The sequence below is a fragment of the Oncorhynchus nerka genome, linkage group LG17 (genome assembly GCF_034236695.1).
Source record: "Oncorhynchus nerka isolate Pitt River linkage group LG17, Oner_Uvic_2.0, whole genome shotgun sequence".
NCBI classification, from domain to species: domain Eukaryota; kingdom Metazoa; phylum Chordata; class Actinopteri; order Salmoniformes; family Salmonidae; genus Oncorhynchus; species Oncorhynchus nerka.
The window spans coordinates 23,243,711-23,269,048 of NC_088412.1; the positions used below are offsets into that span (position 1 = coordinate 23,243,711).

Below are 25,338 nucleotides of genomic sequence, written 5' to 3' on the forward strand. Positions count from 1 at the left end.
ATATCTACCTCCATCACTCTAGTATCCCTGTCCCCTTACCCCTATACATATCTACCTCCATCACTCTAGTATCCCTGTCACCTTACCCCCCTATACATATCTACCTCCATCACTCTAGTATCCCTGTCCCCTTACCCCTATACATATCTACCTCCATCACTCTAGTATCCCTGTCCCCTTACCCCTATACATATCTACCTCCATCACTCTAGTATCCCTGTCCCCTTACCCCTATACATATCTACCACCATCACTCTAGTATTTACATTTACATTTAAGTCATTTAGCAGACGCTCTTATCCAGAGCGACTTATCCCTGTCACCTTACCCCTATACATATCTACCTCCATCACTCTAGTATCCCTGTCCCCTTACCCCTATACATATCTACCTCCATCACTCTAGTATCCCTGTCACCTTACCCCTATACATATCTACCTCCATCACTCTAGTATCCCTGTCCCCTTACCCCTATACATATCTACCTCCATCACTCTAGTATCCCTGTCCCCTTACCCCTATACATATCTACCTCCATCACTCTAGTATCCCTGTCCCCTTACCCCTATACATATCTACCTCCATCACTCTAGTATTTACATTTACATTTAAGTCATTTAGCAGACGCTCTTATCCAGAGCGACTTATCCCTGTCACCTTACCCCTATACATATCTACCTCCATCACTCTAGTATCCCTGTCCCCTTACCCCTATACATATCTACCTCCATCACTCTAGTATCCCTGTCACCTTACCCCTATACATATCTACCTCCATCACTCTAGTATCCCTGTCCCCTTACCCCTATACATATCTACCTCCATCACTCTAGTATCCCTGTCCCCTTACCCCTATACATATCTACCTCCATCACTCTAGTATCCCTGTCCCCTTACTCCATACATATCTACCTCCATCACTCTAGTATCCCTGTCCCCTTACCCCTATACATATCTACCTCCATCACTCTAGTATCCCTGTCCCCTTACCCCTATACATATCTACCTCCATCACTCTAGTATCCCTGTCCCCTTACCCCTATACATATCTACCTCCATCACTCTAGTATCCCTGTCCCCTTACCCCTATACATATCTACCTCCATCACTCTAGTATCCCTGTCCCCTTACCCCCTATACATATCTACCTCCATCACTCTAGTATCCCTGTCCCTTACCCCTATACATATCTACCTCCATCACTCTAGTATCCCTGTCCCCTTACCCCTATACATATCTACCTCCATCACTCTAGTAACCCTGTCACCTTACCCCTATACATATCTACCTCCATCACTCTAGTATCCCTGTCCCCTTACCCCTATACATATCTACCTCCATCACTCTAGTAACCCTGTCACCTTACCCTTTACATATCTACCTCCATCACTCTAGTATCCCTGTCACCTTACCCCTATACATATCTACCTCCATCACTCTAGTATCCCTGTCCCCTTACCCCTATACATATCTACCTCCATCACTCTAGTATCCCTGTCACCTTACCCCTATACATATCTACCTCCATCACTCTAGTATCCCTGTCACCTTACCCCTATACATATCTACCTCCATCACTCTAGTATCCCTGTCACCTTACCCCTATACATATCTACCTCCATCACTCTAGTATCCCTGTCACCTTACCCCTATACATATCTACCTCCATCACTCTAGTATCCCTGTCCCCTTACCCCTATACATATCTACCTCCATCACTCTAGTATCCCTGTCCCCTTACCCCTATACATATCTACCTCCATCACTCTAGTATCCCTGTCCCCTTACCCCTATACATATCTACCTCCATCACTCTAGTATTTACATTTAAGTCATTTAGCAGACGCTCTTATCCAGAGCGACTTATCCCTGTCACCTTACCCCTATACATATCTACCTCCATCACTCTAGTATCCCTGTCCCCTTACCCCTATACATATCTACCTCCATCACTCTAGTATCCCTGTCACCTTACCCCTATACATATCTACCTCCATCACTCTAGTATCCCTGTCCCCTTACCCCTATACATATCTACCTCCATCACTCTAGTATCCCTGTCCCCTACCCCTATACATATCTACCTCCATCACTCTAGTATCCCTGTCCCCTTACCCCTATACATATCTACCTCCATCACTCTAGTATTTACATTTACATTTAAGTCATTTAGCAGACCTCTTATCCAGAGCATATCCCTGTCCCCTTACCCCCATATCTACCACTCTAGTATCCCTGTCCCCTTACCCCTATACATATCTACCTCCATCACTCTAGTATCCCTGTCACCTTACCCCTATACATATCTACCTCCATCACTCTAGTATCCCTGTCCCCTTACCCCTATACATATCTACCTCCATCACTCTAGTATCCCTGTCACCTTACCCCTATACATATCTACCTCCATCACTCTAGTATCCCTGTCCCCTTACCCCTATACATATCTACCTCCATCACTCTAGTATCCCTGTCACCTTACCCCTATACATATCTACCTCCATCACTCTAGTATCCCTGTCCCCTTACCCCTATACATATCTACCTCCATCACTCTAGTATCCCTGTCCCCTTACCCCTATACATATCTACCTCCATCACTCTAGTATCCCTGTCCCCTTACCCCTATACATATCTACCTCCATCACTCTAGTATCCCTGTCCCCTTACCCCTATACATATCTACCTCCATCACTCTAGTATTTACATTTACATTTAAGTCATTTAGCAGACGCTCTTATCCAGAGCGACTTATCCCTGTCACCTTACCCCTATACATATCTACCTCCATCACTCTAGTATCCCTGTCCCCTTACCCCTATACATATCTACCTCCATCACTCTAGTATCCCTGTCACCTTACCCCTATACATATCTACCTCCATCACTCTAGTATCCCTGTCCCCTTACCCCTATACATATCTACCTCCATCACTCTAGTATCCCTGTCCCCTTACCCCTATACATATCTACCTCCATCACTCTAGTATCCCTGTCCCCTTACCCCCTATACATATCTACCTCCATCACTCTAGTATCCCTGTCCCCTTACCCCTATACATATCTACCTCCATCACTCTAGTATCCCTGTCCCTTACCCCTATACATATCTACCTCCATCACTCTAGTATCCCTGTCCCCTTACCCCTATACATATCTACCTCCATCACTCTAGTATCCCTGTCCCCTTACCCCTATACATATCTACCTCCATCACTCTAGTATTTACATTTACATTTAAGTCATTTAGCAGACGCTCTTATCCAGAGCGACTTATCCCTGTCACCTTACCCCTATACATATCTACCTCCATCACTCTAGTATCCCTGTCCCCTTACCCCCTATACATATCTACCTCCATCACTCTAGTATCCCTGTCACCTTACCCCTATACATATCTACCTCCATCACTCTAGTATCCCTGTCCCCTTACCCCTATACATATCTACCTCCATCACTCTAGTATCCCTGTCCCCTTACCCCTATACATATCTACCTCCATCACTCTAGTATTTACATTTACATTTAAGTCATTTAGCAGACGCTCTTATCCAGAGCGACTTATCCCTGTCCCCTTACCCTTATCTACCCCTAGTACATATCTCTACCTCCATCACTCTAGTATCCCTGTCACCTTACCCCTATACATATCTACCTCCATCACTCTAGTATCCCTGTCCCCTTACCCTATACATATCTACCTCCATCACTCTAGTATCCCTGTCACCTTACCCCTATACATATCTACCTCCATCACTCTAGTATCCCTGTCCCCTTACCCCTATACATATCTACCTCCATCACTCTAGTATCCCTGTCCCCTTACCCCTATACATATCTACCTCCATCACTCTAGTAACCCTGTCACCTTACCCCTATACATATCTACCTCCATCACTCTAGTATCCCTGTCCCCTTACCCCTATACATATCTACCTCCATCACTCTAGTATCCCTGTCCCCTTACCCCTATACATATCTACCTCCATCACTCTAGTATCCCTTTAAGTCATTTAGCCGCTCTTACCCCTATACATATCTACTACCTCCATCACTCTAGTATCCCTGTCCCCTTACCCCTATACATATCTACCTCCATCACTCTAGTATCCCTGTCACCTTACCCCTATACATATCTACCTCCATCACTCTAGTATCCCTGTCCCCTTACCCCTATACATATCTACCTCCATCACTCTAGTATCCCTGTCCCCTTACCCCTATACATATCTACCTCCATCACTCTAGTATCCCTGTCCCCTTACCCCTATACATATCTACCTCCATCACTCTAGTATCCCTGTCCCCTTACCCCTATACATATCTACCTCCATCACTCTAGTATCCCTGTCCCCTTACCCCTATACATATCTACCTCCATCACTCTAGTATCCCTGTCCCCTTACCCCTATACATATCTACCTCCATCACTCTAGTATCCCTGTCCCCTTACCCCTATACATATCTACCTCCATCACTCTAGTATCCCTGTCCCCTTACCCCTATACATATCTACCTCCATCACTCTAGTATCCCTGTCCCTTACCCCTATACATATCTACCTCCATCACTCTAGTAACCCTGTCACCTTACCCCTATACATATCTACCTCCATCACTCTAGTATCCCTGTCACCTTACCCCTATACATATCTACCTCCATCACTCTAGTATCCCTGTCCCCTTACCCCTATACATATCTACCTCCATCACTCTAGTATCCCTGTCCCCTTACCCCTATACATATCTACCTCCATCACTCTAGTAACCCTGTCACCTTACCCCTATACATATCTACCTCCATCACTCTAGTATCCCTGTCCCCTTACCCCTATACATATCTACCTCCATCACTCTAGTAACCCTGTCACCTTACCCCTTTACATATCTACCTCCATCACTCTAGTATCCCTGTCACCTTACCCCTATACATATCTACCTCCATCACTCTAGTATCCCTGTCCCCTTACCCCTATACATATCTACCTCCATCACTCTAGTATCCCTGTCACCTTACCCTTATACATATCTACCTCCATCACTCTAGTATCCCTGTCACCTTACCCCTATACATATCTACCTCCATCACTCTAGTATCCCTGTCACCTTACCCCTATACATATCTACCTCCATCACTCTAGTATCCCTGTCACCTTACCCCTATACATATCTACCTCCATCACTCTAGTATCCCTGTCCCCTTACCCCTATACATATCTACCTCCATCACTCTAGTATCCCTGTCCCCTTACCCCTATACATATCTACCTCCATCACTCTAGTATCCCTGTCCCCTTACCCCTATACATATCTACCTCCATCACTCTAGTATTTACATTTACATTTAAGTCATTTAGCAGACGCTCTTATCCAGAGCGACTTATCCCTGTCACCTTACCCCTATACATATCTACCTCCATCACTCTAGTATCCCTGTCCCCTTACCCCTATACATATCTACCTCCATCACTCTAGTATCCCTGTCACCTTACCCCTATACATATCTACCTCCATCACTCTAGTATCCCTGTCCCCTTACCCCTATACATATCTACCTCCATCACTCTAGTATCCCTGTCCCCTTACCCCTATACATATCTACCTCCATCACTCTAGTATCCCTGTCCCCTTACCCCTATACATATCTACCTCCATCACTCTAGTATTTACATTTACATTTAAGTCATTTAGCAGACGCTCTTATCCAGAGCGACTTATCCCTGTCACCTTACCCCTATACATATCTACCTCCATCACTCTAGTATCCCTGTCCCCTTACCCCTATACATATCTACCTCCATCACTCTAGTATCCCTGTCACCTTACCCCTATACATATCTACCTCCATCACTCTAGTATCCCTGTCCCCTTACCCCTATACATATCTACCTCCATCACTCTAGTATCCCTGTCCCCTTACCCCTATACATATCTACCTCCATCACTCTAGTATCCCTGTCCCCTTACCCCTATACATATCTACCTCCATCACTCTAGTATTTACATTTACATTTAAGTCATTTAGCAGACGCTCTTATCCAGAGCGACTTATCCCTGTCACCTTACCCCTATACATATCTACCTCCATCACTCTAGTATCCCTGTCACCTTACCCCTATACATATCTACCTCCATCACTCTAGTATCCCTGTCACCTTACCCCTATACATATCTACCTCCATCACTCTAGTATCCCTGTCACCTTACCCCTATACATATCTACCTCCATCACTCTAGTATCCCTGTCCCCTTACCCTATACATATCTACCTCCATCACTCTAGTATCCCTGTCACCTTACCCCTATACATATCTACCTCCATCACTCTAGTATCCCTGTCACCTTACCCCTATACATATCTACCTCCATCACTCTAGTATCCCTGTCCCCTTACCCCTATACATATCTACCTCCATCACTCTAGTATCCCTGTCACCTTACCCCTATACATATCTACCTCCATCACTCTAGTATCCCTGTCCCCTTACCCCTATACATATCTACCTCCATCACTCTAGTATCCCTGTCCCCTTACCCCTATACATATCTACCTCCATCACTCTAGTATCCCTGTCCCCTTATCCCCTCATGGTGCATAGCCAGATAACATACAGTAGGCCAAATCATATTCTGTTCTTCTGAAATACATTTCCTTCAAGTTTCTTTAGACCTGCCTAAAATAAATAATGAATTTATTGTGATGGTGTGTATTCAATTGATTTATTCAACTTTTTTAAAATGTAGATGTTCCAAAGGCGAGCATCAGAGGATGCTGCTTGTGTGAGTGAGCCTGGAGATGCTAAATGTGTTTATGTCAAATAACGGGAATGACATTAACCAGCTGACATCTTTTCATGACAGCCACAGCCCTAGTCACACCACAGCATGTGAATATCACATCAGATGAATCAGCTCAGCTATGCTTTAAAAAATCACACAAAGTCAAATCCCAGGCTGTATGTTTTTGTAATTTTGTCCAACTGTGTCTATAAAGCAGTCCAGGTGCCACACAGTAAAAAGCAGGGAGAGGCCCGCCTGGTCTATAGTGCAGTGTCAGTAAAGTTTGAGGCGGAGAATGATTCTTTAATTAAATCAGTGGTCTAGATGTGCTGTGCAGTCAGCGCAGTTACTCAGGTGTTTGAGTTCAGGCTCTGACCACTCCATTACTGCACTCATTTCAGGGAATAAATGTACATTTCAATGCAAGAATCGAAACGAGCCGTGTGCAGCCAGGTCGAACATTATTGGCACCCTTGTTGAAGATGAGCAAAAAAGATACTGAAATAAATAATACATATTTTATGCTCAACATTTTTGGGAAATGTATATTTTATACTAATACAATTGCTCCAAAAAGAGTGTAAAAATTATTGGCACCCCTGTTTTCAATACTCCCGGCACCCTCTCCTTGCGAGGATAATGGCACTGAGCCTTTTTCTCAAGTGTTTTATGAGTTGGAGATCACATTGGGATGGATCTTAGACCATTCCTTCACAAAGAATCCTTCCAGATCCTTGATATCCTTCACCTGCACTTTGGACTGCCCTCTTCAATATAAACCACAGGTTTTCAATGGGGTTCAAGTCTGGAGACTGAGATGGCTATTGCAAAATTATGATTTTGTGTTCAGTTAACTATTTCTTTGTGGATTTTGATGTATGCTTGTATTGTCTAGCTGGAAGATCCACGTTTCGGCTTCCTGGCAGAAGCAACCAGATTTTTGGCTAAAATGTCCTTGTACTTGGTAAATGGCGTTGATCTTAACAAGGGCCCCAGAACCAGTGGCAGCAAAACAGTCCCATAACATCCAAGATTCACCACCATATTTACAGAAGGTATGAGGTTATCTCCTGTATACGCATCCTTGTTTCAACGCCAAACCCACCACTGGTGTGCGTGGCCAAAGGGCTCTATTTTCATGTCATCGGACCATAGTACTGGTTCCAATCCAAACCCACCACTGGCGTGCGTGGCCAAAGGGCTCTATTTTCATGTCATCGGACCATAGTACTGGTTCCAATCCAAACCCACCACTGGCGTGCGTGGCCAAAGGGCTCTATTTTCATGTCATCGGACCATAGTACTGGTTCCAATCCAAACCCACCACTGGCGTGCGTGGCCAAAGGGCTCTATTTTCATGTCATCGGACCATAGTACTGGTTCCAATCCAAGTGCCAATGGCGTTTAGCAAACTTTTACATTTGTTGGTTGCTCTCAATAAAGTCACTTTTTATGGCAACCTATTTTCTTCCAAAGAGGTTCCAATCCAATTGGCATGGAGGTTTTACATTTGTTGGTTGCTCTCAATAAAGTTGTAGATTTGGCAGGACGTAATTGTAGATTTGGACCCACCGATGCGACCAAGTTCTGTAATTCTCCAACTTTGGGTCTTTGATATTTCTTTGCGTCCTGAACCATCTTCCTCACTGCGTGGGGACAAGATATGCGTCCAAGTTTATCACTGATCTTAATTGTTGCCCTAATAGTGGTATGTCTTTTTTTTGTTGCTATTTTCTCTGTACCCATTGGTGGATTTTATGAAGGTCAACAACCATTTGTCACTTCATTTGTGAGCTCTTTGCCTTTTCCCATGGTAATGGATGACAACGGGAATTTAAATGTGTATTACGACATTACCAGTAAAACAGGAAGCCATGGAAGGCCACAATAGTTAATTTGTTGAAATTAACTTAGAATCTGCATTAAAATTCAAATGTTTTATTTTATTTCTAAGAATCTTTAGATGTGCCAATAATTTCAATTCCATGTGTTATTTCATAGTTTTGATGTCTTAACTATTATTCTACAATGTAGAAAATACAGAAAAATAAGGAAAACTCTGGTATGAGTAGGTGTGTCCAAACCTTTGGCTGGTACTGTGTATATATAGCATCCAATAGCTCAGTATTTTAATTATTTGTTTTATACAGTCATTTTTGCTCATATTTATCAAGGGTGTCTGACTGTATTTTCAATTATGTCTCTTTGGTTCTTATGCTGGAAATTCAATTCACTGTGTAGACGGAGAGAGGACGTGACAAATTGCAGTGACTCTCAGCTTCCAGTGAGATCATGACCAAAATCATCCCATGTAATTGCAGATCAGCTGTCTAAAATAAGCCGGGCTCCATTCAGACCTCTATATTTACAGAGCGGGAGAGTATAGGACACTGGGATTGAAGGAATGACAAAGGATGAATGAGCTCGAGAGACTCTGAATAAGAGAGTGAGGGCACAAAGGAGGATAGAAATGAGTGGCGTTGATGGAATAAAATGAATCTCTTCTACCCAGCTCAGAGGGGTCAGGTAGCTTAGGACCCTCTATGAAAACGTCTAGATCTTATGCATATCCTGTAACTTTGAGCAGGTGCTGGATAGCTTTAACAAACTTCTTTCCCATGTGTTTGTGTCTGAACCAATTGTCTTCAAGAGTCATTTTCCTCCCCTCTCCCTTGTATTTCTGTGCCCTAAGACCCCGTTTAGGAGAAGCATAGAGTAGGCGAAGGTGCCATTGTAAATGATTGTGAATCGAAAGTAGAGGAGGAAGGGGAACATTAGCTTCTCAAAATGTGACTGAAAGCTGTTCAAATGGGGTCCCTTAATCTGAGGCAGGTAATGTGAACTCCTGCTTCTTGTGACTTCAGAAGGCCTCATTATGGGCTCAAATAGGAGATATTTCACTGGCATTCCAAGCAGGGCCTCATTTCCCTCCAACTGTAGAGTCAGTCAGGTGATTCATGGGGCGAATACATTCCCTTTCAAACCTGCTTTCCTCTATTACTCTACCTTTTCTTGTAACAACTTTCATTTGGACCGTTAAAGACCAAGTTCCCTATTTTCCTTCTGTAAAGATGAAGTTCTGTAGCACTGTCAATTTGGGCTGTGGCATTTTGTTGTGGTATCCTGGAGACCTATTTTGCCTGTCTATTTTTGCCTGTCAGTGTGACTGTGTTTGTTTGTGTCTGTCTGTGTGAATGTTTTTTTGTGGTGGGTTAAGAGGCGTGGAAATCTATTAGACACCCCTACTGTAGGACACTAGTGCCGATTTTAATTTAATTAAACATTTTAAACTTATTTTATTTTTTATTTTTTTGCCGACATTGTTTAAAAAACAATATTTTCATATGAACTTTTAGATGTATTTCTCATCAGTCACAGTGATGTGTCTGCAGTATAAATGCAGTATTATCAGTACAGAAATAAAGACATGCACAGCTTAATAAGCCTGGAGGGGGTCATTTCAGGCTAGGTGTACTGCCTACTCCATGCCCGACACTAATACACTAATAGAAATAAGGTCCTTCACTCTTCTAACTTCTTTATAGCCAGAAGTGCTAGATCCAAACTTGAGATGTGCAACTTTCAAGCATTGCTGTAATGTAAGATTTGTGCACAGATTCGACACTGATTCCCTCCACTCCTTGTTACTTGTGTTGTCGTGATATTTTTCTCGGTTTTCTGTTTTCAGGAACTAATGTTCAGAAGTCTGATTATTCGGTCACTTTTCTTTCATCATTTGAACCTTATTTTTCCCACTGAGCCACTACTAATGCTTCTGACCCTTCTGAACAATGGTGTTGAGAGCATTGCAATTGCTGCAGGGTGTTTGTTATACAGCATCAAGCACAAACTGGCCTTCACCATGCTGTATTAAAGAAAATAATAATGTCCTAGATTTTATCCAGAGGGCCAGACCAGCGCTCAGACTCACAACACTAATACTGTAAGCATTCTAAGTTCACTCATATGGGCAATGCAAACCAGATACAGGTTCCAATAAGCCTCGAGTTTGTCAGCATTTCCATTTTGTTTTCAATCGGCTGCAAGGTGTGAACATTCCTGCCAATAGGATTTTGTATTGAATGGCTGTGTGTGTGGAGACAGATTTCATGTCATACTGTCTAAAACATTTCCAGCTGTACAGTAACGACAGCCATGCACACAGTAGCCCTCAAGCACAAGTTTATTTTTATTAGGAATGTAATGGCCACTTATATTCCCGGTAAATATTGTTTTTCTGAATACATTACAGAGGATTTGACAGCTGGTACTAATCCCAAGCAAGTTACATTATTAAAGATCAAGAGTCTTGAACTTCGCTTTAAGAAAATACTGTATGTTGTATAAAAACTTTCAAAGTGATGTATGATTAACTCAGAAGTGAAGTGGTGATAGAGTGAATGTCCTTCAGAGATCATCAGCCTGTCCTGATTTAAGTTACACTCCGCTCAGATGTTGGGAACAAAACAATGGCAAATTATTCCTCCAGAAACCAAACACATGTTATCGTGGACACTGGATCAGGGGAGTGGGATGAATGAATAGTCACAATAACCAAGAAACACAAACCTCCTCCACTCTTTCTGTGGTTCACTTCCTGCCATGTGTGGATTTGGAGGAGGAAAAGGAAGCCGTTCCTTGACATTCTTGGTGTGATTCTGACTGATGTTGTTTGTGCTAGCTGGAGGCAGGATGTAGGACAAATGAATTGACAATAAAATGGTGGATGGCCACATTGTCTTGTGGCACCACCAGAAAGGATGGAGGTGCTGAGGGTCTGGGGCCACTAAGGCTTTTATTTTAGGGTTCTATTCCCTCACAAAGCTTTCTACCACTGTGTAAACACTACCCCAACAGCCTTGTGCTGAGGAAAACAGGGAGCGGTGGGCAGGTGAGCAGAGTACAGAGGGATAATGGTTGGTGCCGGTTGAGAATGAAGGGATGCCACTTGGATCCCATATCTGACGGTTAAGTGCCACCTGTTTGGTGGTGACGCTGTCTGATCTCTGTTGATATAATGGTGAGTGCTTGCATTCATATTAAATGTAATCAACATATCCTCTTGAACTAATATTAGAAGGCTAGCAATACAATGGACACTTTTTGTAGATGTAGCTTGAGTGAATCTTAGCGGCTTTTGTCGTGTCTGAAACCTAGCAGCAAGGTTAGACTGTATGACACAGTACACTGATCTGTCTTTATCCTATAGGGTCATTCCACCTCAAAAAGCACAAGAAAGAGGATTTTGACACCCTCCATCTCAGATTGTTCTGACATTGTTTCTGTTGTTGTAAGCAGATAAGATTGGCATTCCTGCAACATTGTTTTATATCATTTGATCTCTGAAAAATTAAGCTAATTGATTACACCCAAATTGGCCATTTTAATTGATGGGATTCATATAATATTCAATAAATATAGTGCCTAACATCTGATTTGGACCAAACTTTTTTCGAACAATGAGTTAGACATGAGGAATCCAAAGAAATGGTCTAAAGCCCCTCACGGACCCCACCCCAACCTCACATGCCAATCCCACCCCAACAATGAGTATATCTTATCAGTTCTCTATGTCTAACAAGTAGTTTGGAGCTGCGGCTTGGAGTGTTGTTTTTTTATCCAATGTATTGTATTCTCAGTGAATTTTGTGATCTTTTTTTCCCCCTGTTCAGAGAGATTAGTCATTGAAATTGTTAGGTTTATGTCCCATCCTACATTGTTCTTGGTGCCGAAGACGTGGATGTAAATTATGGCAGCCTCCCACACCTCTCTGATTCACTGATTCAAAGGGGTTGGGTTAAATGTGGAAGACACATTTCAGTTGAATGCATTCAGTTGTACAACTGACTAGGTATCCCCCTTTCCCAATGTAGATAGTGCTGTTTCAGCGGATGTTGTATTTTTGCATATTTATTTTTAGAATCGAGGATGAAATGAGATGTGTTGACTCTCTGTTCATGTGATACGTGTTATAAATAAATATCATTTTCCTCTTCAAGCTTAGGCTAATTCTTATCCATGTATATGTCATCAACATCTAGTTTACAGTAAACTAGATGGTGTTATCTTGCCTTGTGTTTTCTTCATGATATTTACTATGAATACTAGTTTGTCCAAAACAGTCATTGAGGCGGCGCACAATTGACTCAGCGTCGTCCGGGTTAGGGGAGGGTTTGTCTAGAATATTAATATGGGATATTCTGAGAACATGGTAACCACGTTCTGGATTGGTTTGACATTAAGGGAATGTTCGCCTAACTCTAACCCCAAAACATGCTGAATAGTTTGTCATTGAATGTTCCTGGAAAACTGGACCCTCAAACGTCAGTGAAACATTAGGGGTGATATGACAAACACTTTCTCTCTCCCTAGAATTGTTAACTGCTAGGAGCTCTTCCCAGCTTTCACATACGTTTTAATTTGTAGGTGCAGCACAGACGAGAAGAGTATTATTCATTAGGTTGAGTTTATCAACATGAACTGCAGTAATGAACGCATAATGCCTTCCTCATGGTGTGTTTGTGGCTTTGCATCACAAATCAGACAGGTTGAGCGTGTGTGTGTGGATTCCGATGTTTTCCGAAAGTTTCAAGTGCATTTTCCATCCACTCTATAGCCTTGAGAGGCTGTATTTGGGCTTGTTTGTGCACACCACCACATCAGTCAGTCTTCTAAGGAAGTGCACTGGGGAGGGGTGTGTGTGAGTCCATGTGTTTGTTTTTGCAATCCCTTACTCTAAAGATTTTACTACAACATTTCACAACCTACTTCAATGTTTGGTGTGCACTGCTTCGGTATGCTGGGCTTTTCTGGGCCATGAATGTGGTATATTTTCAGGATAGTGTTGTTCCACTGAACGAGGTCTTCAGGAAAGGAGGAGAAATAAAACTTCTCAGAGCACCTTGAAGAAACATTTAACCTCCCAGATTGAATAGTGATGTAATGTCTGGGTTTCTGGAAATGTAAAATATATGTTATTTAACTGATGGATGCTCTCGTAAATCTTTCTATACGTTCGCTTGAATCAACAGCATTATCATTAATCGCTCCTGATGTACTTTATCACCCTTTATTATAGGAAAAGTCGATGCTGGTAGTTGAAGTAAAATAATGAAAGAGAAAATAAAATTCACATCCTGCTAGTTCAGGTGCTGGACATAATTTCATTCTTCATTCATTTTTATGTCAGCAGTTTGATCCATACAATTGTTGCAGACATCATTTTTCAAGTTGGAGTGAATTAACAAGTTGCCTGCCTGCTCTTTCTTCTCATAGCGGCACTGCCTTTCCTCATTATGACCGTCGTTTTCCGGCCCTACCAGAGGGGTGTGTACTGTGACGATGAGGACATCAAGTACCCCTTCAAACATGACACTATCACCCACGGCCTTCTGGCTGCAGTCACCATCTCCTGCACCGTCGTCATCGTGAGTCCCGCCCTATACTTTCCTCTCTGACACCTAGGTGAGATAAAGAACATCTGACTACATTGATTCCCAGATCCGTGCCACAAACAGGCGTTTGTCTATGTAGCCAGTGGACCAAACCATATATTACCTGTCATACTGGAAGGTTAGATGTAATTCAAGCTCCTCTCTCTTTCTCTTCCCATAGCTAGCATCAGGAGAGGCCTACCTGGTCTACAGTAAGAGGATTCACTCTAACTCTGAGTTCAACGGGTACGTGGCGGCGCTCTACAAGGTGCTAGGTACCTTCCTGTTCGGAGCAGCTGTCAGCCAATCACTGACAGACCTGGCTAAGTTCACCATTGGACGCCTGCGGCCCAACTTCATGGCCGTCTGCAACCCCAAGGTCTGCAAAGGCTACATGCTGGATATCAACTGCACCGGCAACTCTCATGACGTCACTGAGTCCAGGTAGTTACTGAGATAGAGGGTATGAGGGGAATATGGTTGACCGGTGCATTGCTCTATGCCAGTGGTTATTGCTGAACTGGAACCAATGCTTGCACAAACTGCTGCTCACCAGGACAAGGGTTGTTGACCACAGCTTAGCGCTCTGGTAGAAACACATTGAATAGATCCACTGTAGTCTCCAAACAGTCATGACAGGTTGACATGACCATTTTTAAGAACATCAATTTTCTTTTCCATTTTTCCAGGTTGTCCTTCTACTCCGGCCACTCCTCCTTCGGGATGTACTGTATGCTGTTTCTAGCAGTGAGTATACAAGGCTCATGGAACAGACGCAAATATCGACTACAAACACCCTTATATTCAACATTCTCAAATGGAATCAATTGATGTAACACACTCTCTATTTAAATTAGGAGTAATGGGGTAGATATGAAAAGGCAAAATAGAGCAGGCTTTACTGAGAGTGATTGTGCTCATATATAAATATATATAAAGGGCAAGTCAAAAGTTCAGCTGAATTTGGACACAGAGGCTAATGCCCTGCTGGACTGTCATAGACCAGAGATGAAGGCTAGGCCTGTGTTCTGTTCCTGGTTATCTAGTTCAACTGCCCTGGGCCTTGCCATTGTGAAATGTAGTATTTATTAAGATCCCCATTAGCTGCTGACAAAGCAGCCGTTACTCTTCCTGGGGTCCAAACAGGAATATAACAACACTTCACAACAAAACAATAGTCCACATCATAAATTAAACAATTACATCACAACACAACAATAGTCTACAGCAGTGGTTCCCAAAGTGTTTATAGTCCCGTACCCCTTCAAACATTCAACCTCCAGCTGCGTACCCCTTCAAACATTCAACCTCCAGCTGCGTACCCCTTCAAACATTCAACCTCCAGCTGCGTACCCCCTCTAGCACCAGGGTCAGCTGCATAACCCCTCTAGCACCAGGGTCAGCTGCATAACCCCTCTAGCACCAGGGTCAGCTGCATAACCCCTCTAGCACCAGGGTCAGCTGCGTACCCCCTCTAGACCAGGGTCAGCGCACTCTCAAATGTTGTTTTTTTACCATCATTGTAAGCCTGCCACATACACAACCAGGCTCATGGGAAGTGACAAAGAGCTCTTATACAATAGGACCAGGGCACAAATAATAATGACCAATAATTTTACTCTTTATTTGACCATCTTACATATGAAACCTTATTTGTTCATCGAAAATTGTGAATAACTCACCACAGGTTAATGATAAGTGTGCTTGAAAGGATGCACATAACTCTGCAATGTATTGGAGAGAGTCTCTGTCTTAAATAATTTTACACGCAGTCTGTGCCGGTATTCACATAGGTACGTGGTTGCAAAGGGCATCAGTGTCTTAACAGCGCATTTTGCCAAGGCAGGATACTCAGAGCCCAGCCCAATCCAGAAATCAGGCAGTGGCTTCTGATTAAATTACATTTTCACAGAACCGCTTGTTGCAATTTTGATGACGCTCTCTTGTTCAGATATCGGTAAGTGGACTGAGGCAGGGTATGAAAAAGATATCGAATCCAGTTGTTTGTGTCATCCGTTTCGGGAAAGTACCTGCGTAATTACGCACCCAGTTCACTCACGGTGCTTCGCTATATCACATTTGACATTGTCTGTAAGCTTCAGTTCATTTGCACACAAGAAATCATACAATGATGGAAAGACCTGTGTGTTGTCCTTCTTAATGCAGACAGAGTAGAGCTCCAACTTCTTAATCATAGCCTCAATTTTGTCCCGCACATTGAGTATAGTTGCGGAGAGTCCCTGTAATCTTAGATCTGGATCATTCGGGTGAGAAAAAACATCACCCAGATAGGCCAGTCATGTGAGAAACTCATCATCATGCAAGAGGTCAGACAAGTGAAAATGATGGTCAGTAAAGAACTTTAAGCTCATCTCTCAATATAAAAAAAACGTGTCAATACTTTGGCCCTTGATAACCAGCGCACTTCTGTATGTTGTAAAAGCGTTACATGGTCGCTGCCCATATCATTGCATTGGGCAGAAAATTACATGAGAGTTCAGGGGCCTTGCTTTAACAAAGTTAACCATTTTCACTGTAGTGTCCCAAATGTCTTTCAAGCTGTCAGGTATTCCCTTGGCAGCAAGAGCCTCTCGGTGGATGCTGAAATGTACCTAAGTGGCGTCGGGAGCAACTGCTTGCACGTGACATTACCATTCCACTATGTCTCGCTGTCATGGCTTATGCACCATCAGTACAGATACCAACACATCTTGACCACCAAAGTCCATTTGATGACACAAAGCTGTCCAGTACTTTAAACATATCCTCTCCTGTTGTCCTGGTTTCCAGTGGTTTGCAAAAGAGGGTGTCTTCCTTAATTGACCCTCATAAACGTAACGGACATATACCAGGATGATGAAGGGATTGTCTGTATAGTTTTTTTTGGCCTTTTCCCCCAGCATTGTCCCAGCCATATCTGCGGGAGCAGGAAGAATTAAGTCCTCCACAATAGTATGGGGCTTGCCTGTCCTAGCCACTCTGTAGTTCACCATTTAAGACCTTCTAGCCCCTTCTTATTAATGGTATCTGTTGCTTTTATACATGTCTTACTACTTGAAAGTCGTCTTAATTCTCACTCAAAAAAACTCCTGTGGCTTATTTTTCAAATTGGCATATTTTGTTTCTAAATGTTTGCGCAAGAGTGAAGGTTTCATTGAGTTGTGACATATTACTTTTGCACATATGACACACTTTGGCTGAGGAAAGGCACTACTCCCAATATAAGTGAACCCCAAATCAATGTAGTTCTCATCATATTTGCGTCTCTTCGATGGTCCTTTCCCGGGTAAGGGGGTAGTAGCTCTTAGAAACTGTCAGTGTCCATGCTAGCTGGGCTATCAACAAATGTAGATTTACTGATGCTAGCATTGGATGTGCTCTTGGAAGCAAAACAACTTGTGTTGTCGACAGGTGTAGGTGTAGTACTGCTGGTAGTAGCAGTACTACCAGTAGAGCTGGTATGTGTCTCTATGGACGCGGGCCTTACATTTGTTTTATACCATTTATCCATTTTAGAGCAAACGGAATGAGCAGCAGCTACATTTGGCTACATACAGACTGTTAGTGGGATTCCCACGAGAGAGTAACGATTAATGTGATTGGATGTTAATTATTTGACTAGGCTACCTGAATTTGACATTGTTATTTCGCTGAACACTAGATGGTTTAATTGTATTTTTGGCAGTGAAACGAGGCTACTCAGGTGAGAAAAAACCTTCACACAAATGTATAGCCCTGTTGGAAAATATAAATGGACTGTTTGAAAATGTGAAGATCATTTTTTTAAAACAAATACAACTAAAACAATAAAATAAAATGTAAATCACATTTTTATTTGGCGTACCCCCGACAGCATTGCGCGTACCCCCAGTACCCAGTTTGGGAATACCTAGTCTACATCATAAATAAAACAACTACATCATAATAAAAAACAATCTACATAATAAATACAAATACAAGAAAATCAAATCATTATAAAATAAAACAATTACATCACAACAAAACAATAAATAAACATAAATAAAATGATACATCACAAAAGACATTGTGGACTATGCAAATGTACAATACAATATTACTGTGTGTGCATGCATGTCTTTACAGTCCGTGTTTTGCCGTGAGGTGTTTTATTTTTTATTATAATGTAACCTTTATTTAACTAGTCAGTTAAGAGCAAATTCTTATTTACAATGACAGCCTACCTGGGAACAGTGGGTTTAACTGCCTTGTTCAGGGGCAGAACGACAGATTTTTACCTTGTCAGCTCGGGGATTTGATTCAGCAACTTTCGGTTACTGGTCCAACACTCTAACCACTAGGCTACCTGCCGCCCCTCCACTCTAACCACTAGGCTACCTGCCGCCCCTCCACTCTAACCACTAGGCTACCTGCCGCCCCTCCACTCTAACCACTAGGCTACCTGCCGCCCCTCCACTCTAACCACTAGGCTACCTGCCGCCCATGTTTTATGTTTTTTTTTCTGATTTCACTGCTAGCTTGTACTGGAGCCATGATGTGGAAGAGTTCCATGTGGTCATGGCTCTAGTACACTGCTGTGCAATGCACTGCATTTCCCATCCTCTATGTTTGGGCTTAGGGACTGTGAAGAGACCCCCGGTGTCATGTCTTGTGGGACATGTATCGGTGTTTTGAGCTGTGTGTTCGCTGTTTGAAGAGACAGTTTGGTGCTTTCAACACGTCAATAGCTCTCAAAAAGACAAGTAATGCTGCAGTCCATCTCTCCTCTACTCTGAGCCAGGAGAGATTGACATTCATGTTCTTGATATTCGCTCTCTGTACATTTAAGGGCCAGCCGTGCCACTCTGTTCTGGGCCAACTCTAATTTCCCTATGTCCCTCTTTGCAGCACTTGACCATATAACTGGGCAGTAGTCCAGGTGTGATAAAACTAGGGCCTGTAGGATGTGTTTGGTTGATTGTAATGTCAAGAAAGCAGAGCAGCATTTTATCACAGACCGACATCTCCCCATCTTAGCAACTGTTGCATCAATATGTTTTGAGCATGTAAGTTTGCAATCTAGGGTTACACCGTGCAGTTTAGTCTGCTCAACTCACTCAATTGCCACATTATTTATTCAAATATTTAGATGAGGTTTAGGGTTTAGCTTTTAGTTGTTTTTTATATTTAGGTGTAGTTTATTACTAGCCTCTCATTCTAAAACTGACTGTAGCTGTTTATTATAGGTTGCAGTGATTTCACTTGCAGTGGTAGCTGAAGTGTAAATGTTGAGTCATAAACACACAAGCTTTACTCAAGGCTAGTGGTAGGTCATTAGTAAAAATAGAAAACAGTAAAGGACCAAGACAGCTGCCTTGAGGTATATCACACTCTACCTGGTTTACGTGAGAGAGGCTTCCATTAAATAAAACCCTCTGTGTTCTATTAGGTAGGTAGCTCTCAATCCACGATATGGCAGAGGATGTAAAGCCATGACACGTCTTTTTCAGCAGCAGATTACAATCGATAACCTCAAAAGCGGCACTGAAGTCTAACAAAACATCTCCCACACTCTTCTTTCTGCTTATCATCAGTCATTTGTCTCAGTGCCATACATGTTGCGTGCCCCTCCCTATCAGCGTGCTGAAAGTCAGTTGTTAATTTGTTCAGCTGTTTGAACCAGAAAGGGGTACTTCAATATTCTTGGGTAGCGGAATGACTTTTACTTCCCTCCAGGCCTGAGGGAACACACTTTCCTGTAGGCTTAGATTGACGAGATGGCAAATAGGAGTGGCAATACAGTCCACTACTATCCTCAGTCATTTTACATTTTACATCCAAGTTGTCAGCACCAGATGGTGTGACATCATTGATCGACAGCAATAAATCTAGCCATTGACAGACAGACAAGGCAGGCAGACGACTCGGTCCTCACTGCCAATCAAAGCAATCAGTAATCTGCTCTGCTTTGTTCCTCTTTGATATTCCCTATTAGATGTGATTAATATCTCCATCTCCCTACAAGTGTTGAATGCTGAGATTGAGTGTATGTGCGGTAGGGGGGCATGCATGGATGCCAATTTACACACCTACTATGGCTGGAGCCTGGGAGCAGCCCAGAGAAATGAATGTGCCAGTTAGACATTCTGGCAGCAACTCTCCTCTTCTGTGAAAATGGTTTTCAGTCCATAGCATAAATTAGATCAACATTCAACGTCTTTTCATGGTTTATGCAATTCAAAGCATACCATATTTCCGTTTTTACTGGGATTTGATTTAGTATGAAGGGGCATTTAACTTTTAAATTATTGCCTGTTATCATGTTTATATGACTAAATCACATTTCATTTACTGTGTATTTAACAAAGTTACGACACACTTGACAGAAAGAAATTGAGTACAATTCTTGCCTGTTACGTGTTTATCTGACTAGTGACTACATGTAGCCTGCTGATGTTAGCATTTTGTAAAAGCTGAACAATGTGCTTTCATATTAGCCACTTGTAGAATGGACTCTCACACACTGTATACATGAAAATAACATTGACTAACTAATGCTGTGTTTCAGACGTTCATTGAGGCATATTTGATGGACTGAAATATGATGATAGGCTTAATGTTACTGGGGCCAGTTTACAGTCAAATAACATTGCCTTATTTGGTGAGATGGTTCACCACTTGTGAACACAAAAACCACTAATGACCTCCTATCAGCAGTAAAAGCAAATAGTCTTCAAACAAAGATAGCTCTACTTATGAGAACTGAAACATCTCTCTCTCTTTCTCTCTAGTTGTATGTCCAGGCGAGGCTGAGGGCAAAGTGGGCCAGACTCCTCCGACCCACAATCCAGTTCTTCCTGGTGGCTTTTGCAGTGTACGTGGGCTACACCCGTGTGTCCGATTACAAGCACCACTGGAGCGACGTTCTGGTGGGCTTCCTCCAAGGCGCTCTCATTGCCATCCTCAACGTGAGTGTTGCCTGCTGGCTTGTTATTGTTCCTAGTCCCCTGTTTTTATTTAAGCTCTTTCAGCAGCGCCTTTGGGAAGTCTCGGAGACGTGGGTGATTCATATTGGAAAGCGTAGCCGCGATTCGTATTTCAGACTACTGCATGCAATTGGGGACCCTCCCAGACCCAATGTTTTATGACTTCTCTGGCCTGGTTAGAGAGCTGGAGGGGTTATGCAACGCACTGTGTTCCTCTGAGACGTGGAGCAGCTGCATGGTGCCCTCCACCACCAGACATACAGTATACAATCACATTTTCCAGCCCTACTCTGGTCCTCTCACTTTGTCTGACCCACACCATTTCACTCCTCTCCTCCCTACAGGTGCGCCACGTGTCAGACTTATTCAAGCAGGGTCCTTCCCACTGCTCCAGCCCAGACACGGTCGAGAACGAGGAACTGGAGCGCCGCAAACCCAGCCTGCAGATTGCAGATGCAGATCACAACAACCATTACAGCTACCCAGGGCCTGTGTGAGAGGGGCCAACCCAGTCAACCACTCTCACAACAAGCTCCCACAAACCACTGGACTGACTGAGGGGGCTGCGCACATTACCAGAATCCTCTATGTCCTGGGTGCACCAGCGCATGAGTGGGAGAGGACTTTTATATTGGGACATCATGGTTGATGTTCACTAGTTTCTTAGTATATTCGTCTCAGAAGTTTTTATGTTGCTTTTTTTTAACACAATAGATTAGGTAAGAGTACCAAACATTCAGATAAGAAAAAAAGACCATTCTCAGAAGAGAAGATGTCTAGATGAGTCCCATTTTAGTGCACCTTTAGTCATATGAGTAATCTGAACTTCAGTGGGAGTTTGGGATTGATATGTTGATTGTTTCACCTATGTGAAATGGACTGCAGAGATTTAGAAATGTTGATGTTGATTGTGTAAGCTTGATATACCACTAGATCACAAACAATCAATGCAAACGTTTGGCATAAAGATTTTAGAAATTGAAAATGAGAAATTCTGCTTTTAGCTATGCACATTCTGGCATCAATCACTCTATTTTTTTAATTGAAGAAATCAATGTTTTAACGGTAACATTGCTCCTTGAAGGTATTTGGACAGTGCCTATTCATTTTTATTTTATAGATGACTTTATTCACAAGGTCAGAAATGTCTATAATGCCAGCACTGTTAAGGTATTGTGCAATCACAATCACCCCTGTTAGCCACTATGAGCCACAAATACTGTATCTGCTAATATTATGGCATTTTTCTTTTTTCAATTATGTTATTTTTTTCTGTGGCCCATATCAAACCAGTGCCTTCTTGGACTAGTGCCCTTTAAGATTGACACACATGGATCAGATTCCAAGTTCACAACACAAACCAGATGCCTTTAACATGAGCCTTTAAGAGTTGTAATGATACAGCTTACCATTCGAGTCATTTGTGGCAAGCTGGTATAATGCTCTATGCAAAGTTCAAGGATTTTTCCTTTCTTGTGTGGACTGCTGGGGCTAATTTGTGAAGAAATGCTTCTGTACAGTGACTATGTCAGGCCTGGCCCTGCTTGGCACAGGAGGACTGATGACAGATCAGTCAGCTCTGGCAGAGAGAGGCTTACCTCTGGTAGTAATTGTGAGGCTCAGAGAGCTGACTCAGAGCTGGCCTGTGACTGTTGAATGGCAAGGTACTCAGAGGGGCCTCCTGCTAAGACGCAGGTCCTACGGACTTCAAGAGATTTAAAGACTTTTCTTTGAATTCCATAAATGATAACCACCTGGAGCAGCTTCAGTGAAGTGTTGTTGTTGCGTAACGTCTCACCTGTGTATTACTGAATCCCCCAGCCCAAATTTACCCATGAAGCAATAGTATCACAATGTTATGGGGTTTGAGTTTCCTCCAGGTTTTCATCATAAAAGGCCTTGTTCTGGGTGGTGTGTGTTTCATATGTAATAATACTATTCCTGGCCTGCTGGGTGGCGCATTGGTCTAGGGCAGCGCTAGCTGTGCCACCAGAGACTCTGGGTTCGCGCCCAGGCTCTGTCGCAGCTGGCCGCGACCGGGAGGTCCGTGGGGCGACGCACAATTGGCCTAGCGTCGTCCGGGTTAGGGAGGGATTGGCCGGTAGGGATATCCTTGTCTCATCGCGCACCAGTGACTCCTGTGGCGGGCCGGGCGCAGTGCACGCCAACCAAGGTCGCCAGGTGCACGATGCGGCTGGCTTCCGGGTTGGATGCGCGCTGTGTTAAGAAGCAGTGCGGCTTGGTTGGGTTGTTGTTGTGTTTCGGAGGACGCATGGCTTTCGACCTTCGTCTCTCCCGAGCCCGTACGGGAGTTGTAGCGATGAGACAAGATAGTAATTACTAACAATTGGATACCATGAAAAGGGGGTAAAAAAATGATTTTAAAGAATAATAATACTATTCCCATTAGCGGATTGGTCCTGGTTGGCCATTATACATGTACAGTTGAAGTTGGAAGTTTACATACACCTTAGCCAAATACATTTAAACTCACTTTTTCACAATTCCTGACATATAATCCTAATAAAAATTCACTGTCTTAGGTCAGTTAGGATCACCACTTTATTTTAAGAATGTGAAATATCAGAATAATAGTAGAGAGTGATTTATTTCAGCTTTTATTTATTTCATCACATTCCCAGTGGGTCTAAGTTTACATACACCCAATTAGTATTTGGTAGCATTGTCTTTAAATTGTTTAACTTGGTTCAAACTTTTCGGGTAGCCTTCCACAAGCTTCCCACAATAAGTTGGGTGAATTTTGTCCCATTCCTCCTGACAGAGCTGGTGTAACTGAGTCAGGTTTGTAGGCCCCTTGCTCGCACACGATTTTTCAGTTCTGCCCACAAGTTTTCTACAGGATTGAGGTCAGGGCTTTATGATGGCCACTCCAATACCTTGACTTTGTTGTCCGTAAGCCATTTTCCCACAACTTTGGAAATCTACTTGGGGTCATTGTCCATTTGGAAGACCGATTTGCGACCAAGCTTTAACATCTTGACTGATGTCTTGAGATGTTGCTTCAATATATCCACATAATTTTTCTTCCTACCTCATGATGCCATCTATTTTGTGAAGTGCACCAGTCCCTCCTGCTAGCAAAGCACCCCCACAACATGATACTGCCACCCCTGTGCTTCACGGTTGGGATGGTGTTCTTTGCCATGCAAGCCTCTCCATTTTCCTTCAAACATAACGATGGTCATTATGGCCAAACAGTTCTATTTTTGTTTCATCAGACCAGAGGACATTTCTCCAAAAAGTACGATCTTTGTCCCCATGTGCAGTTGCAAACTGTAGACTGGCTTTTTTATGGCGGTTTTGAAGCAGTGGCTTCTTCCCTGCTGAGCGACCTTTCAAGTTATGTGGATATAGGACTTGTTTTACTGTGGATATAGATACTTTTGTACCTGTGTCCTCCAGCATCTTCACAAGGTCCTTTGCTGTTGTTCTGTGATTGATTTGCACTTTTCGCACCAAGGTATGTTCGTCTCTAGGAGACAGAACGCGTCTCCTACCTGAGGGGTATGACTGCTGTGTGGTCCCATGGTGTTTATACTTGCGTACTATTGTTTGTACAGATGAACGTGGTACCTTCAGTCATTTGGAAATTGATCCCAAGGATGAACCAGACTTGTGGAAGTCTACAATGTTTTTTCTGAGGTCTTGGCTGATTTCTTTTGATTTTCCCATGATGTCAAGCAAAGAGGCACTGAGTTTGAAGGTAGGCCTTGAAATACATCCACAGGTACACATCCAATTGACTCAAATGATGTCAATTGGCCTATCAGAAGCTTCTAAATCCATGATTTTCTGGAATTTTCCAAGCTGTTTAAAGTCACAGTCAACTTAGTGTATGTAAACTTCTGACCCACAGGAATTGTGATACAGTGAGTGAAGTGAAATAATCTGTCTGTAAACAATTGTTGTAAAAATTACTTGTTTCATGCATAAAGTAGATGTCCTAACCAACTTGCCAAAACTATAGTTTGTTAACAAGAAATTTGTGGAGTGGTTGAAAAATGAGTTTTAATTACCCCAACCTAAGTGTATGTAAACTTCCGACTTCAACTGTATGTCAAACATTATGCTGTTCTGTTCACTGTACATGTATCTATCCATAGCTGTTTATGTATGCACAAAAGGAATCTAAATAAATACCAAATACACCATGTTTCAATG

General features: G+C 42.8%; 1 protein-coding gene across 1 annotated transcript in view; it reads left to right on the plus strand.

The window, feature by feature from the left end:
* LOC115145460 (phospholipid phosphatase 2-like) overlaps positions 1-25,330 on the plus strand; it is a 43,736-nt gene extending 18,406 nt beyond the window's left edge. The window contains exons 2-6 of the mRNA XM_029686992.2: positions 14,055-14,206; positions 14,394-14,656; positions 14,902-14,959; positions 20,962-21,138; positions 21,501-25,330. Coding sequence (XP_029542852.1) covers positions 14,055-14,206; positions 14,394-14,656; positions 14,902-14,959; positions 20,962-21,138; positions 21,501-21,653 — 803 coding nt within the window. The 3' untranslated portion in view covers positions 21,654-25,330. The remainder of the gene's footprint in view (positions 1-14,054; positions 14,207-14,393; positions 14,657-14,901; positions 14,960-20,961; positions 21,139-21,500) is intronic.
* Positions 25,331-25,338: the final 8 nt, after the last annotated feature.